We start from the raw sequence: 19,239 nt of genomic DNA, 5'->3' as shown, positions 1-19,239 counted from the left end.
TTTCAAATTGCCAATCCACTGAGCCATGTCAGTTTCTTTCGTTCGTCATTTTACAATGTTTATTTTGGAATAAGATTATTCGTCGAATTATTCGAACATGCGAAACAACGTATTTAGGTAAATAATTTTATTCCATTTTCAAATTCATGAAATTCAAAAATCGAACAGTGTTAACTAACCGGTATCTGAAGAAATAATGAGAAGTGCTTCCACCAAATATTTACCAATTTAAAAAATTAAGAGTTGTGAAATAAATGTGTTTAATATTTAATATTTAACTCAAAACAAATATTATGTACATATAATTTGTTTATAAAACCATTTTATTTTATTTAGCATATTCTCTTAATCCAGAACTCTTCTAAGAAATATGTTATTTGAGCGTTAATAAACCACAAATTGCTTAGTTTCTAAGTTTCAGATTTCTTCGTGGAAGGAATTTTGTAAAGATCGCTACAAAATAATTAATATTTACAGTAATTATTGAATATTAAAAACATTCTAGATTGTAAGAAGAACAATCGTTCAAGGTTTTCATCTTGTACTATCGTTTATTACTCATTAACAAGATTTCATTAGACATATCAACCTGATATCAAATATTAGCATTATTATGTACACGGGTGGCATTTGAATGAATGAGACGACTTACTTTTAGTGCAGTATATAAATTTTCGGTCATTAATTAAATTTTTAGTATTAATACTCGTAGAAATATCGATCTGCAACCTATAGACATAGGAAGCTTCGAATTGATTACTTTTAATTAACCATATTTGATACTAGTATGACGTCGATTCTTCTAGAGGACTACCTAAATCAAGTAAAAAGTGAAGATGAAAAAAGAGTTGTGTGGGCTTCTCCAGTCAATGGAAGATAAGTTTAAAACCATTATAATTCTCCTTTTTCTTTTTTCAGCCGATATACTCCCACTGGAAGGCAAATGCCTCTCTCAAAGATCGCCACGTTGATTATAATTACATAAGAGAAATCTTTTTTGTTAAACCCCCGTGTAATTTCTCCGAATTATGATTTTGTAAATTGGAAAAGTTTACTGAACAAATTTCCAAAACTTTTTTTTTATAATATGGAGAATTAATACTAAAAAATAAATCATATATATAACTATATAACTTTTTAATTTACACTTTAAGGATATTAAAAATGGTCACAAATAAAAACTCGTTTATTATGGATTCTTTTCAGATAAAGGTGCATTTGGAATCCTCGTATCTTAACTGGAAGTGCGCTATTTAAGAGGACCTCAGTCTGATTCAAGATTGTATCTATTTGGGGTCTTTTTTCTTATTTTCATATACGTCATGTGACCACTGTTAATTATCTTAGATGATATAAATATTAATAAATAAAAGGAATTTAAAAAAACCCATTAAAAGAATTTTTATTTAAATCTTTATTTATGAATAATAAAACATTTATTATTCCATAGAAAGCTTTTAAAGGAATATTGAATATCACTCAATAAAAATCTTGTTATCCGTCAAATCGATACTGTTTAGTAAATCCTCTTTCGTAGACAGTTGTGATTGTTTCTCATTGCTTTCGTGTTTATCTGATTCTTCATTGTCCTTTACGGTGTTTTTTATTTTTCTGTGCTGCATGTAAAACCATCTGTAATTAATTATTAAATTATTTCAAATACACTTTACTATTACTTTTAAATATATACAAGTCGTACTAGCCCAGCGGTAAGGACCAAGACTATAATTTACTCTATGTGCATTAATTATATGGTATTTAATAGAATCGGGCGTTATTTTGCGGAAGTTCATCCTAAGTAAGAAAAGGACCAATATTTAGCCACTTCCGCACATGCCAACATCACACCGTTTATTGCCAAACACAGAGTCCTCTGTGTTTCTACTAATCGGTGTAATATAACTCCTGAAGATGCCCCATGGAGGGGTGTAACACGTGTTAAGTGATTTAACGGTGGTAGTTGTGTAATTCGCATTGTTTGCCGCATGCGCATTTATCAGCGGGCTGGCGGGCGATGCACTTTGTTGCACGACTACCACTGCATGTGGGGAAGTGGCTAAATATTGTTCCTTTTCTTACTTAATTATATGAGATTACTGCTACTCATAAATAAGCTTATAGAGGATGGACTGCAGCGTCCCCTGCGTACCATAATACCGCGATCTTTAACCCGCTTGCCAAGCTTGGTGATTTTGAAATATCCCCATAAATACCTTTGGGGGTGGCATATGCATTGCAGTGGGCGTCTAGAATCTGAAACGACGACAATATGCTGTCTCCCATCCGATACGAATGGTCCGCCCTGACTTTTAAAGGTATAATGTCATACGATTTATTATTGATAATTATTATTATTTCAACACGAACCACACAAAGGACCCTTTAGTAAAGGTGTACACAATGTCCATAGAAAGATTTATTAACTTACTATTGAGATAAGTGTAGGTGTAAGTATGCAATTATTATTTTAAATTCGCTATAAGGCACTAATCATTCTCATCTCACTTTTATGAGGTCGTAACCTATTTCGAGAAGGTGTTCCATAATAAAATGTTTGGTAATATCATCATCGTTTCAGCTTATAGATGACCACTGTCAGGCATAGCCTATAAAGATATCTATGGGGATATACCCCCATAGAGTGGTATGGTGGAGGTATACCCCCATTATGGTATACCATAATCGCCATCCTTGAAGATAGTTTGACGATCGCAGTGAGGCATTGTACAGAGGACGCTGCTATCCAGTCTCTAGGAACTTGTTTATGAGCAGTTCCAATCTTATGTAGCTAAAGCGCAAAGTGTGAATTATTTAACATTGTATCTCGAAATCCAATCCGCAACCTACGTTTGGAAGTCTCAATCCTCTACCGCGGGGCTACAACTCATCCATATCTATAATATATCGTCTATGAAACATCTACATCAGGAAACCCTATATTATTTTCGTCAAATACATTGCAAACTAATAATTTTGCGCCTTGGAATGTCCACTGATGTACATAGACCGCGATAGATTTCATATACGACAATTTGAAAACTGTCTATATATATTATGGCGAATACAATAATGTTATCTATATATCTTACGAGCAGACAGATTGTTAATATAATTTAAAAATCTTATTTCCTGAATTTTATCGAATTTATAAAATATTTAACAATCAAAAAACTTTCTAGTTGGTGAAATAAGTATATTTGACAGTATGGTCTCATCATTATTTACCAAAATAAATAGTCATATTAACGTCGCACTCTTATCACTTTCTTTAAGTATAACGCTCTACTTTTCTTGTGTTTATTATAATAGTATTATAAAAATTATGTTATATTTAGATCGCATACATCAAGTTTTTTTTATTAAAAACCATTGTTTTCAACCGGTATAAATTTAGATATATTTTGACGGAATGATGTCAAACAGCACTTGTAATAATGATTTTTTTTAAAACACATACAAGGTGTTCGGTAGATTGTTGTAGTCTTAAAAAAATAACATCGGCGAAATCGTTCTCAAGTTATGGCGTGACTTAGTTAAATAGAAATTGTAATTGTACAAGGTGATTTTTATCGGTATAAAAGCCTTAAAGTTATGAAAGTGTAGCTCACTTGTTAGCAGAAAGCTTTAAAACTATTACATTTATATCAGACCAGCCTGTTTAAAGTAATCACTCTAAAACTCTATCAGAATGCGACAGATCAGTAACGTCTGGTAGTAAAAAGCCTGCAGGGAGAGATAGAGAACAATAATCAATTTAATATATAACAATTAGTATTTTTAAAAAGCTTTTCCTTACTATATTACCGTAACATTAATCATTTGGAAACAAATGATTTGTGTACAGGGTGTACTTAATATATAACTGATAGCAAATGCGTTCGTTCTTGGGTCGTTTAAAGCTTGTACGTCTATTTCAAATCAGCCTGTATATTCATTTAAAAAATTTCTGATCATTATTAACACCTTTGCGTAAAAAATTATTTGCATAGTTAAAATTACAAAGATTATATTTACTATCTCATCACGCGTTTGATAAATAAGTACAAATGTTATATCAAGACGTATTTCGTCATATTTTTTCCTTGTTGATATATAACATATGCAATTCTTGCATAACATGTATAATATGTTTGTTTCTACCGGCGATATGTAAACATTACAATACACATTTCACTTCTTATCATATTTTGATGTGATTAATTAATTTTGCAGCAATTTTGTGGCTAAAGATTGTGTTTTGTGATTCGTACAGATTTCTTTTTTGACTGGCATATATTTTATATAAAATATATCTGCCTTCTTGATATATATGTTTGTAAGCCGGGCCAATAAAACATCAAGAGCTGAAAATTAGTAAAATATGTGACTTTTCCTTGGTTTATTTAGTTCGTACTTAAAATTGGAACATCTCAAGTTTAACCTCCAATTAGGTTAAAAATCCGTCTTAGAAATCAATTAAGTCTCAGGTATAAAGACTTAAAACAGGCGAATGTAAAGCTTAATTGCAGTCAAATAATATAAGGTACCATATTTCCAAAAACCAATATGCTTGGAAATAATAAACAAAGTAATAATTATATATAACACATATTCCGTCATTACAAACATTGTAAAAAGGTTGTATAAATAAAAAAAAATGTTTACTATCTGTTAGTGCAGAATTTGTTCAGCAATAAATTATTGACTTTTCGAATTCCAATAAAAATCAGAGCGATCTCTTTATGTAGACGGATTGGATATAGGTAAGAAAAAGACCAATATTTACCCAATTTCGCACATGCAGTTGTAGTCGTGCAACAAAGTGCACCGCCCGCCAGCCCGCTGATAAATGCGCATGCGGCAAACAATGCGAATTACACAATTACCACCGTTAAATCACTCAACACGTGTTCCATTCCTCGTGGGGCATCTTCAGGAGTTATGTTACACCGATTAGTGCCAAACACAGACTCTGTGTTGCGGGCGGTGTACTTTATTGCACGACTACTACTGCATTGGTGGAAGTAGCTATATATTGGTCCTTTTCTTACTTAGGATGGACTTCCGCAAAATAACGCCTGATTTCATTAAATATTTAAGATGAGCATGAATATTGGTGTAAATATTTTAAAGGTTTTTATTTACAAATGAGCTGTTCTTTCACCAATTTAAATCTTTTACATCGATAACCAATCAACTTGCATATTTAAAATTCCTCTTTATTTTAGCCACGTCATAACTTGAGAACGATTTCACCGAATTCGTTCTTTTTTAAGACTATTCGAAACTTAACTAAAATAATATAAATGTTATTTGGGATAGAAGTTACAATTTACAACGTGTTTTGTAAGTATCCTGTTCCCGTATAATAATATCAACTATATGTTTAAATACAAGGAGTACTACAAACTATAGTTAATATTTATCAACAGCAAATGGGTTTCTTTGTTAAATGTAAATATTATAAATGATAAATATTTAGAAATAGATCTAGGCTAATATGGCGCCAATTCTGTCTGTGTACATAACGCATTCATTATTATAGTTATTGTTGAAAGTGACGATAAGTTATTTTCCAGAAATTTTCCGTAGAATATATAGATTGATAAATATAAAACTTTTAAGGGATGAACAATAAAGAACTACAATAAAGGGGTCACTTATACGATGTGAATTAATGAATGGTACACTTTATCCAAAAATAAATGGCTTCAGAAATAATAAATAACGAAATTATAGCAAAATACGAAATTCGTTTTAAAAATACTCACATTACTACTTTCTATCTATCCCTTAAGATTTTATTCTGTAAGAATTTTTTAGACTGTCCCATTCCAATATATAATAAATAAATCAATGTAACATATTTCTAAGTTATCACTTCATAGAGATTATATGTGATATAGGTGTAATCCATCTCTTTCAACCTTTTACACCTATATACAAATATAAAAATTAATCAAATACAAACATAAGTAAGAAAAGGACTAATATCCTACAAAACACCGAGTGCTTTTGGCACTAACCGATGTAACATTACTCCTGAGAATGCCCCGTGAAGGGGTGAAACACGTTTTGAGTGGTTTAGCGGTTAGTTGTGTAATTCGCATTGTTTGTCGCATGCGCATTTATCAGCGGGTTGGTGGGCGGTGCATTTTATTGCACGACTCCTGCTATATAGCGGAAGTAGCTATACGTTAGTCCTATTCTTACTTAGGATGGACTTCCGCAAAGTAACGCCTGAATCCATTAGATATAACCAAACACTCTGTATATTGAAAATAATATATCATTAATTTTATGTTCCACAATTTTCACTCTTTTCTTTTTCTTTTCAGCTGACTGACGCCCACTACAAGGCATAAGCTTCCTCAAAAAATGCCTGCGCTGCCTGCATCTGGCGACTTTCCACAACCTTAACTATATTGTCGGTCCACCCAATGGAGGCTTTCCCACCCCTTTTACCGACTCGTGGTCGCTATTTAAGAACCTTTCGGCCCCAACGGCTATCCGTTACACAAGCGATGTGCTCTACCAACTGTCAGTTCAGACGAGCAATTCTTGGAGCCACAATGATCTTGGTTCTTTTGCGGATACCCTCATTTCTAATTCGATCATACCAAAATTTCGAGCATAGCCCTCTCCATTGCTCTCTGGGTGACCTCAAATCTCCTTATATGACCGACTTTTCATTATCTTCACATTATTCAAAGCATTTTGAAAAAAGAATTAGCGTTGGAATACGATTAATCCGAGTGCCGCGCCGACATCGTACTCCTTATAATATTATTGATTTTTTTTTCGAAAATATGTCACGAATTAAAAGACTTATTGTTATAAATAGATATTAAAGTACAAACTGTTGAGTGTTGCTATTATAAAAATCCTTGAAGCCAAATATTCGAATTAATTATATAGTTTGCAACTATAAGATATTATATACTAATCCTTATATGACATGTACGATACGATACGATATCTGGTGAAGTTATTGCTGCTAACCGGTTATGGTTTTTACAGCTTCATCTAAATGGAACCCGTAGAACAGGGGTCTACGGGCCGAAATTTTATGGGCTGCGGAACGTACCACAGTAGCGGCGATGACGACCAAACGTGAGAGACTATAACCGTATAGGTGTATAGTGTAGTGTATGAATGTGTTTGTTATGTAACGCGAAGCGAGGACTACACGGCGGTCGGGAGTGACACGGGCCTCTCCGGACCGCCCTCGCTTTAAACGAATAAGGCGGACGCGGCCGCCGTAATATGAGTAAGTGAGTAGTGCATGTAAGTGCATCGAAATCGACGAGAATCGATGTGAGAGTTACGTCATAATGTGAGAGAGGGGAAGCAAAGTTTATTTAAACTCTGCTTTAAGAGCGGCGAGTAGGGCCGAGTGCTCTGCGATACACATAAAGCGCTCCGAGGGACCGGAGGCTTTACGTAGTTTCGCAGCGAGAATGGAGACCTCGTCAAGATCTATATTGGCGAGGTATTGTGCCAAGGATTTGAGGTCCTCGGCTGGTGAAGGGGACCCGGTGGCGGGTTTGGCGGGTTTCGGTTGCTCACGGGCAACCGGCGGAGCGGTGGGGAGTGAGGCGGGCTTGCTTCTCGGGTAGAGAGGCTTCGCCCAAGCTGAAGTGGCCGGCGGGGGTGGCGGGGGAGTAAGTTTCAAAGTGGGCTTCGAAACTATTGCCGCGGGGGCTGAGGTGGGGGGTCGGACTGCGTTTTTTGAGGGGCGCGGGGGGCGGCGGCCTGTGCGGCGTTTTTTAGGCGCCTTAAGACAGCCCTTATAGTTGGCTGGGTGGCCTTCGGATTTGCAGAGCACGCACGCGGGCGGCGTCTCTGTAACAGCGGGACGAGGGCAATCTGTTGTCCCGTGGTCCCCTAGGCACTTGACGCACCGAGGGCGGGAGAAACAGTTGCGGGCGGAGTGCCCGTAGAGTTGACATCTGTGGCATTGCCCGACGATGCCTCTACGGTGGGGTGCCTCGAATGAGACACCTGACAGGGAGCAGATATCTTTGAGGGCAAAGATACGCTTCCCTTCGGCGGAGAGTTCTAAGGTAGCCATGATGAGTGGCATGGGGAGTTTGGTGCGAAGCGACGACATGCGCTTCGCATCAATTATTGGGAGACCCGCCTGTTTGAGGTCGTCGATGGCCTTTGAAGACTTAGGGGGAGATTTTAGATCGAATGGAGGACCCGTGTAGTGACGCCATGATTGCGCCATTGTAAAGGTGTATAAGGAACACGCGACACCTCCCTGCCTTACGACAGAGAGGGAGGGCGGGGGTTATCGTACGCGCGGAACGATATAGAGCGTGGGAACGCGAAATCTAATTGAAGTGACCTCTGAGGTCACACTGGGTTCCCCTGTGCCGGGCAGCGGTGACCGGCGAGAGGTAAACCCGCGTCACTGAGCGTCACAACGCGTCAGTGAATCGAACTACGCTCGGCGAAGACAGAACCCTAAACGGTCGTACGGACGCGGCGTCACCCGGCGTCCGTAGTAACGCGCCTAACGGTCCTAGCCTTACCTACCTAATTACCCTAAGCGACCCGCGCGGGGGTGCCGTTGGAGGGGGGGAAGTGCCAAGTCGACGCGGATCGCGACCCCACCCCGGGGTGGGGGAGGACGGAGACGACGCGCGACGTGTATCGATGCGCGGGGCGCGGGGAGCGGGCAAGCCGACGGGTGTTGACCGAACGCGTAGTTCGGTTTGCGGCTTGCTTCTTGACTGCCACGACGGAGGAGCCGTCCGGACCGAAGGGACAGGAGCAACGCAATCCGCGACCGTTCGCAGACTGGACGTGCGATCACTGCCGGCTTCTCGGGGACGACTTCAGACGTTCTTTACAGTTCGAAACAGTAATCTGTGACAGCTGCTAAGGGAGGCGGGGAAGTCCGAAGACACGTCCGACACTCCAAATGCTATACACAGGTCTTTCTTGCACTGAAAAGTGCAAGAAGCGGACACTACGTCGGCAACTACGGGATGCGGGGAAGTCCGAAGACACGTCCGACACTCCAAACGCCGATCGTAGCGAATCCGTGCACAGGGGCGCGGATTTGGCGGGCTGCTACAGTCGAGAGGTCGGCGGATAAGTCACGAGGACAGATCCGCACTTCCAAACGACGTGCGCCGATATATCTTGCACTGGGGTGCAAGACAGCGAACCTAATTGCAAGTCAGCTCTAAGGGAGGCGGCAAAGTCGTGAGACACGTCCGAACACTCCAAGCGCTGAGCTCGCAATGCGTTGATATGACATGTTTGATTGCATTTAATTTAAGCTTAACGACATTGTCAAGGTCTCAGAGAGAAGATCGGTCATGGTGGTGACCTTGGGAGAGGTTTATACCTTGCAATAGACGTCTATCAGCTGACATGAACCTAAGTTTCTGTAATATTTCAGTACAAAGAAATTTTTGATATTTCATACCCGAATATCAGAATAGGTGGCACGGTGAGCGCAGTACTTATGTAGTACACGATGCCGGCATCTATTTTCAATGTCATCATATATATCCATGAATAGCAAGGCCCGAATACCATTGATGTCATTACTTCCATCAAGTTGAAAAATGACGTCATTTTCCCTGAAAAAAAAAATGTTTGAAATTTTTTTGCATCAATAAAAAATACCATTTGCCAGTTGGCATTCACATTTTTACTGTTTTTTTGGTTGGATTTTTATGTGGCCTCTCGTTGAACCCCTATATATAATGTTATTTAATTTCCATACATTTTTTTGTCCTTATCAATGTCTTTCATTCTTTCTTCTAATTTCATTCACAATATCTTTCATTCCTTTCCATACTCTCATTCAATACTTCGACTAACTTCCTCCGCCTTACGTCCAGATTTATACAATTTTACGTTTAATATTTTTTTGGTTCGTTTTAAAAAAATATTTATTCTTAGTTGCTCTTTTTTATTATTTATATAGCACTTAATTTACATTTCTAATGCCACAGCTATTTTATCACTCTTGTTTATTACTTCTATTATACTTGTTCTTTTTATTGATTTATTGCTTTGCCGTTGATAGAACGCTGAAATCGCTTAGTTTCGACCTTACAATGACGAATTTCAAGGGCTATCGTAAAAATCTTAGCTCAGATATTTGATATCTTCATAAGATACGCACAGAAAACAATGCTAGAAGAGACCAATTTGAAATAAACTACAATCAAATCGAGTCTAATATTATGAAGTCAGTAAAATAAATAATACTGGATTACCAAATACGTCCTAATCTGAAAAAATAAACTTAGTCGGGTTTCATTTTTTTTTTATTTAAGCTTTCTTGTCCGGGTTTGACCGCCATCTCGCATGTTAGAGAGCGACCACGTGTTCTCAAATAATGCACAGAAATTTTATAGCTACCTATTTACTTTGACACTGAAGAGATCTGGGTTATAATTCTACGGAAATAACGAAGCTGGCAGAGCGTTCCATACTCCGGTTATGCCGATCTGAACCGTTGAGTCGAAACGCTTGATACGCCTTCAAGGAAACTCCACAGTGTAAAGTAGGTAGTGGGCCAACTAACAGTGCTTTAGAAAAACGTAGAGGGCGCGATAAGATCGTCAACTTTTACAAAAGTCCATAACATACGGAAATACTGGACTTATACATAAAGTAAACAAAAATAAAACATACCTAACTCATCACTAGAGACCAGCTTGGATGAAATAGATCTCAAAGCTGTGAAAGATGTAGCGTTGAACATTTCAACAGCGACGGCTGTAAAGAATTATAAAATAGATTAATAATTACATTAATTTATCAAGTAATCTTTTATATCAATACACTATTTATTATCATTTCAAGAGCTTAACGTCCATTGTTGGACTTGTGGTGGTGGTAATTTATATATATATATATATATATATATATGTGAGTGTGTGTGTAGTATGTAATAAATAAATGTTTATAAGTATTAAACCGTGATCAATAATTAAGGCGATTTTTTTTAAATGCATATTCTTTATTTATTCTTCCAAACTAATTTTATCGCGTTCAAAGTAATAATCGTTCAATAAAACGCACTTTTGCTAACGCTTTTTTTAGTCGGAATAGCCTTTTTCTGGTATGGCCTTCAATATCTTCTTTGATTAGGTTTATCTCCTCAAGCCAGAAAACTCACTGCCTCAAATTAGGTAAATATGGCGGTTGCAGAACGATGTCAGTTGACTTTTTTTTTCCAATAATATAGTCCTATCGACTTAGAAAAAAGATTACCTGCCTTCCTAATCCCCGATTACATCGCTTATTGACCTCAAGATGAGTATTTCGCCAGTTCGGAAGATAAATGTCTCAGAAAACAAAACATAACTTCACCTTACTTATTGATCACAGTATAGCTGTAGTTATATATATGCGATAAATAATTAAAAAGGAAGAAAGTATACCCAAGTACATTTCCAAACTGTTTCTCGATAATCCTGTTGCCAATCCGCCTATGATCTTACTTATGTTGGAAATAAGACCCAATATTGAATCGTCCCACTTAAATTTTCTGCTAAATAGACTTATTGAAATGAGTGCTCCTGAAAAAAAAAATTATTTTAATTTGCCAGTAATAAATTGTAAAAACATACAACCAACATGTAGAATGCTTTAACTGTTCTTTAAATATGTAGCCTTTACACAGTTTTTTAAGTATTCATAGTTAAAACTGATTGTGTTTATAAAAGATTAAAATAACCGATAAATATGTTCCTTATTTGTCTAATCAAATGCCGGGTAATATTCATAATTCGTAAATACGAAAGGTGACATACACATTTTTTTAGAATAATAAAAACTAATCTCTTAAAAATATATTCAATTTTAACATCGCTATAATTATTTCAGCCATAAGACGTTCACTGTTGGATATTTACGCCTTTACAATTGCAAAAATTTAAAAGGTAAACTTCTTGTTCTGTGCTATAATTCTCTGGTGATGAATAACTATATTTCTCACGAAAGTCATAACTGAAATTAGTATGATCATCTTAAATCTGTTAAACTATGTTGTAAGTACGATAAGTTCACACACTATAGAAATCTATCGTGACATTGTTGACTAGAACCTATCCAGAATGGTTAGTTTAACTTGAAGGAAGCAATATCTAACTCGGCAACCTCCTAAAAGTTTTCTCGTCCAAAATACCGCAATGTCTGAAGATGGAGATCTTTGACCTATGTGTGTTGCTAGTGATGAAATACGGATCTGAGATATGATAGCTTACGATATACCTCATTAGATGGCTCAATGTTAAAATAGTCCTAAAATCGGCTAACAAGTACAATGCAGTAATGTTTAATTTAGTTTTTAAAAAATAAATCTCCGATTGATAAAATTTGACTAGGTTAAAGAGATATTTATTAAGACATTAAAACAATAAAGTGATCAATCCAAAACACATTCTTTTCGATCTTACTGCGACATGCATGCCTTTCACAATACGAATTTCATCAAAGCAGTAAGAATAGTAGTAAAAAAGTTTTAAAACACACGTACCGAGTGTATGTATACAGATGTAAAAGGTGTTGTAAAAACTGTATTTAACAGCGTCCCAGTTGAAACGGTATCTTGTAAATAGATACCGTATCGTGAATTCACCTGAAAATTACAAAAATATTTTAAAGAAAATAAGGAAATACACATCTAAATTTCTGACCCGTTACTAACATAGCCTTTTAGAAAATATATTATTAACTTACTAGTTTCTTATAGACTCAATAAATTCTCAAATTTATTAATACTTACCATTATTTTGTTATTAAGTAATACTACTTAGATCAATACTTTCCAACCTTTTTCGTGCCAAGTCTTACCTCAGCATTTTTTAAATTCTTACGCTCCCCTAGGTAACGTCCATAATTTTTATATTAAAGCGTAACGAATAAACTTGTATCGAGTCCACTTTTGAATTTCCCTCCTTAGAAATCAAATTGTCCTCCTCTGGGGCGTGGATCCCATGGTGGGAAACACTGGCTTAGATCATAATGTAATAGATATGTACAACTAAATCTTTTATAAACGATCTTTTTTATGCACGCTTTTCTAAGGAACGTATTTACATTGTAAAAAATTGTGTGACTGTATCATATTTTTTATTTATTGACAGTTTTTAAGATTTGAAACCAGCTTATTAAATTTATTTGGGACAAGGAAAAAAATGCTCTCTCTCTCTGACTACACTAATCAAACTACACAAATAGACAACTTAACAGAATAATGTATATATTGTTAAATAATTTTTATAACAGTTGCAAATAAGATAGGGCTGTGATGCGTGGCTGTACGAATAAGTGACGTGATCTTAACGGACGTGATCCAAATCGGACTGACTATCGACCGAATATAGCGAGATACAATACTCTCTTTTCGCACCATCGTAGAAGTAATTATTCTTCAATAGTGATTTTATTTGAATAAATTTAACTGACCAGCCCTGATCACAAAAATCTGTTTTTAATGGAATCAGGCGTTACCTCGCGGAAGTCCATCCTAAGTAAGAAAAGGACCAATATTTAGCCACTTCCGCACATGCAGTGGTAGTCGTGCAATAAAATGCACCGCCCCGCTGATAAATGCGTATGCGGCAAACAATGCGAATCACACAACCGCCACCGCCAAATTACTCAACACGTGTTTCACCTCTCCACGGGGCATCTTCAGGAGTTATGTTACACCGATTAGTGCATAACACAGAGACAAAAATCTGATCTTTTTATTTTCGGACATACAGTGGAAAAATTTAGCAGTTAAATATCACCTATATGTTTATACTTAAGATAGAAGATTGAAAAGATATCCTATTTGAATATTTTTTAATAGTATAATTAATATGAATTCACAGAAAATAGTTATCAATTCAGATTATGCTAAACTTAGTATAGAAAGATCACGGAACCTTAAATTAAATGATAATAAATATTTTCAAAACAAACCGTATGCGGGTCCGTATATAAAAGCAATAGACGCAAGCACTAGAATTGATTTGAGTCTTCGATTATTCGGGCCTTTCTTGAACGCAACAGTTAATGTGTCCTTTACATGTTTAATATCGAAAAATGACTTCAGGAAATTTCGCAGACCAGTTTGTTGCTCCTGGAAAAAAATTCTCCATTCTATATTAAATTGTATCATTGAAAATCAATATATTAATATTATTGTGATATTAATAATATTTTATTAACGTGATTATGGAAATACTTTCATTAATATTCGTTTATCATTATAATAAAAATAATTTTATATTTAGAGTCAATTTACGAAACTTAATTTTTCAATTATAGATTTATAATACGTTCCTGATCACAACATGTATTCAGCTTAAACCTCCTTCGATGTCGATCTCTTTATGAGAGATTAAAATAATAAAAAGATAATGAAAAGTGTGGAATAGAAGATTAAACGATGGTTATATCGAATAATAAATTTTTACCTCTTTCTTTTCCAACGTAGGTCTTTCAGGTTCCTTTATGTAAAATACACCATGACATATGCTGCATACGTATAAAAACGAGCTCAGCGAAAATACCCCGTAATATCCGATGTACTTCAACAATATCCCACTAAGTGCCGTACCGATGGGTCCTCCAGCTGTCAAACACAGATTTGCTATACCGACTCTAAATGTTCTAGTTTCTTCTGAAGATATATCACTTATGTAACTGAAAGCTCCCATGTACGTGGTAATCCAACCGCCAGTAACAGCCGGAAAGAATGCCTCAAGGAACATAGTTACTTCCACAGGCAGTTCGTAGAAAAAATATGCGTTTAAGATATTGCTTATACAAGCCAGCAAATCTCCGACGATTGGAAGTAAAATGCATATTTTTCGTCTTCCTGTCCTATCACTCCACGCTCCTATGAACAGTATTAAGAAACTCGGAAGTGCTGTCAGTATGATATTTTTCCAAGTCTCCATAGAAGCAATTAGCTGTTGAACAGCCAACTCTTCTTTTTGATACGCTATGCCTTCTTTCGCTATAAGTGCATCGCATACTGCATCGCTGTATTTCAGATTGACCCGACATGCTTTATCTAGATTTAGATTTTGTGTTGCAAGTCTAGAAAGCACACCAGGTATAACATATCCAGCTAAAACTGGCTCTAAAGTTATGTTCTCTTTTATGTAAGCTATTTTCTCTCTCAAGCTCTTCTTTTTTATTTTACTTTCTTCTTTAAGAGGCTCCTCCTCGCGTGTACCCATTTTGATGTTGTCACTTGAACTGAATTTAATCTTACGTATAAATTTATTTGTGCGATCTAATATTGGTTCAAGATATGGAATATTTAAATAAAGAAAATTATCAACTACATTATTTATAGGAATTGACAAATATTGGTCCTATGCTACTTTGCAGTATAATTTATGTGTACTATGATATTTATGTATTTAATAATTTTCCTTATGCTTCCAGATCACACTGTTAAAGCTATTATATAAATCATACCAACATAATTTCATCCGTACACCGTTCATTGTTAGACATGACTTGCTCTGGAGATTCTCGAAAGGCCGGGTTGAAAGCGTCCAGCCTGTTTGTACGACGATCGTAACTAGGTCGTCTGTTTACCTCGTAGACGGACGTCTCTGTCCTATTGTTTCTTCGTATTAATAATTAACGAACAATTTGAGAGAAAAATTTAAAAATAAATTTACAAAAATCACTTTAGATGAACAGTCTAAAAAGGTTGTCTTTTCAAAATTACATGTACGTATGTGTGTATGACGTATTGTGTTATACACCTGTATAAAATGATAAATGGATTCCATTGAACTCTTCTCACAAGTCAAATAAGATCTTCCACGATGTGTTAGCTTTTTTTGGTTGCCATCTTGCCGAACAAATCTAAGGATCTCTATCTGATTCGATCTCATAGAAAAATGAGACATATTTCGTTGAACAACTGTCGTTTTAAGGCACTGTGAACATTGTCTTTCGTCGTTTGATTCAGCGATTGATTTTTTCGAATATATTAGTTTTTATTTAATATTGTTTCACAAACACAAAGACTTGTTACTATAAAACTTATTGCTCTGTATAAGACATGAATAAATTTCTGCTGTTTTCAGAGATATTTGCTAGTCATGTGTAAATTTATGTTTAAAATTAAAAATTCATAATAAGAGGACCCTGTATAAATTTTGTCATGTGGAAATAATTGTTAATAGATTTCATAAAAATGTTTCTCTAAAATCCGATAACTCTCAAGACCTCATTATTTCAAGCGCCTATTTTGTTTTTAACAAGAAAAAAGTTTTTAAAATTAGAACGAGAAAAATACTAAGCATTCCTTGTAAACATTTGACATTTTTTTTCTTATTATCCTGTTCTGAGATAATTGGGAATGAAAGACCTTTTTTTAATTTTATAAAATACTCTGTTATACCTGTGGAAACATTTCTTAACCTTAAAGTTGTATGTTTATTTTTGGTTATATTATATTATTAAACGGTTTTATTTAGTTCGATTCGTACGGAATTTATTTGTTTATTTATTTGGGTCAAAATTAGAAAATGAAATTTACGCACCTTCTCGTTGTCAGATTGATCTGAAATTTGGTAAACACATTTAATTTAGATGACAATACAATATAATAAAATCAATAACATTATAAATCTAAGATGGCCGCCGATACAAAATGGCGGATTACATATTTTTCCTTAAACGCCTCAATATGGGAATCAAATGAAAGGGCTACACTAGTAAAACACGATGATTGTGTCAAAATTTAAAATTCAAGATGGACGCCGTTCCAATATGGCGGACTAGGTACATATTTTTCCACAACCACCACAATATGGGTATCAAATAAAACCGTTTAAAAACCGTTTACCTTAAAAGTTTTTTTTACCGATTTTTATATATTATCACATTGTCATCATAACCTTCAAGATATTTCGTCGTTTTGTCGTCAGACGCTTACTGCAAAGCATATGTTTCCCCCAAAGATATCTAAATGAGGATATAACATAATCGATATTATGTTACACAGAGGACGCTACTACTCGTCCTCTGAAAACTTTATCTGTGAGCAGTGGCTATCTCACGTAATTAATGCACAAATTATGAATCATATATCACAGCCTACTATACCACTGTTCAAGTAATTGTGTAATACATATTAAATTTATCTCATGTTGCTAGTGCAATTATTAAAGAAAAGTGAATATTTGTAACTCGTTTAACTTGGCAAAAGACTTTTATAAAAGTGAACGTAATTAAGCCATATAAATACTACTGTTTGCCAAAAAATGACAGGTCATATATCATCATCATTTCAACCACAGGACTTGCACTGACTCTGAGGTCATTGAGTCAAGCACTGATAGCTCAGCGGTAGAGAACTCTTGCTTGCGGTCGTAAGTCACACGTTCAATGCCCAGGATACAATTTCATATAATTCACAATATGTGCATCAAATATAACGTTGCCACTGTTCAGAAACAAGTTTCCAGAGTACGCGCAACATAGCCTCTGCGTACCATAACCAGTGTGGTACACTGCCACCCCGTCTGCCTAGCCTGAGGACTATGGTACATCCTTCCATAGATATATCTATGTGTTTAAATAGACAATAAGAAAAAATGTGATAAAATGTAACTCAAAATGTGATATAAAATGTGATAAAAATGTACACGAAAAGAAATAAAGTTAAAATGTAACATGTAATGAGGGAGGAATAAAAGGTCACAGAGTAAAAGGGAAAGATATCAGAAATGTGGCATGAAAGAATAGATTGAAAGAATATGTGAAGAACGAAAGGAGAGAATGGAAATAATAAATAACTATGTGAAAAAATAAGTTGCCTGTAAAGTCCCTGTCCCACCAAAGATAGGGGTACGAGAAAAATAATAATATGTATATCTATGTGAGAGGCCTTTGCTTTTCAGTGGACGACTGCGTGTACTGCTTGACACAGAACTCTCCCATAGATTTCCAATAGGACCCGAAAGCGGCCTGAAACTAGCGACTTTCAACGTTACAAAAGTTGTGTGTCAATCTTACGGGAGAACATCGTACGCTGATTTGATATGGTTGTTGAATTACTAAGGAAATTTTTATATGAACTTGCACCAAAAAAAATTATCTTATGTCGTTGCACGTAACATGGTGGTATAAATTTAAACTACAAAATTATAGCAAATATCACTATGTGAAGTATAACGAAATAAATATTAATAAGGGTAACTTAAAATATTTTTTATACTTTCTATCGTAAATAATTAAATTTAAATTCTGAGTTATTCTTTGTTGTGTTAGAGAAAATGAGACAAAGAATTTAGGTAACATACGTAAATAGTTACAAATCCCTAGGACGTTAATATATGAAATAAATGGCAGAGATTCCGAAATGTCTGTCAGTGGAGACTTACAGATATCGCTCTCTAGTGACAAGCGGCGGTAATAAAAGTGTGCCTCCCTAAACATTGCGACATAAGAAAAATTAAGGTTTATGTAGGTGTGACATAAATACAGTTTTACCTTTAACTTTTCCTTCTTTAAATTCTTTAATATTTTTAACTCTTAATAGCCTAGAGTTTCAATTTTGATATCAATCTTTTAACACGTTCACTGCGGGCCCAATTTTGAAGAACTTTCAGCCGGTGCGGCTGAGGTCGAATAAGCCTCAAGCTGAACTTCCTAGTAGTGCGGTTGAGGCCTTTTCTGCCTCATGTTTCAATCATTTTTTTTACAATATTGAGTCAATGCTTCGCAGACATAAAGAAAGCTATATTTGTCTTTGTCATACCTCATACGGTTGAGTGTAAACAGCCACCGCACTAGTGCAAAGTCTACCATGAGGCTGAATCGACCTCAAGCCGCAGTGAACGTGTTAAATTGAATTTTCACATTACTGTTAGTTTTTTTATAGGTTGGCTATACGTATTTCACTGTTGTATAATATTCTTTCCAACAAAATTAAAAAAAAAAAAATTATTTTCTCTTCATCTAGACCCTCAAGAAAACACAGTAATATTAAAAAAAAATCACTTTCGTAAATCAGGCTATTAAGGGTTAATAATTAATACACTAATCACTTTTTTAGTTTCTATTTTAATATATAGAATGACACAATATGAAGATTTTAACTTATATCTAATGGTTTAAATATCAAACTAATAGTGTTTCGATATACGTTGAAGGAAATTTTTGTGAATGCCGCAAATAGAACCTTCCAAAAAGAACGGAGGGTCTGAATAGTAAAATAATATACAAGTAAAAGTAATTCTACTTAAAACG

General features: G+C 35.3%; 1 protein-coding gene across 1 annotated transcript; it reads right to left on the bottom strand.

Annotated features, from left to right (window-relative positions):
• Positions 1-1,475: 1,475 nt before the first annotated feature.
• On the bottom strand, positions 1,476-15,200 carry LOC137931107 (lysosomal proton-coupled steroid conjugate and bile acid symporter SLC46A3-like). The gene is made up of 7 exons (XM_068774507.1): positions 14,430-15,200; positions 13,933-14,092; positions 12,497-12,598; positions 11,400-11,537; positions 10,648-10,731; positions 9,425-9,581; positions 1,476-1,632 (listed from the first exon to the last, which is right to left on the bottom strand). The coding sequence occupies exons 1-7, from the start codon at positions 15,198-15,200 to the stop codon at positions 1,476-1,478; spliced, it is 1,569 nt and encodes a 522-aa protein (XP_068630608.1).
• Between the last annotated feature and the right edge of the window lie 4,039 nt (positions 15,201-19,239).

This window comes from Battus philenor, unplaced genomic scaffold (assembly GCF_028537555.1).
Source record: "Battus philenor isolate CCGP_79_NKW_IND1 unplaced genomic scaffold, ilBatPhil1.0.hap1 SCAF_7, whole genome shotgun sequence".
NCBI classification, from domain to species: domain Eukaryota; kingdom Metazoa; phylum Arthropoda; class Insecta; order Lepidoptera; family Papilionidae; genus Battus; species Battus philenor.
Note: the sequence above shows the minus strand (reverse complement) of the source record. Positions and strands in the feature narration are given on the sequence as shown.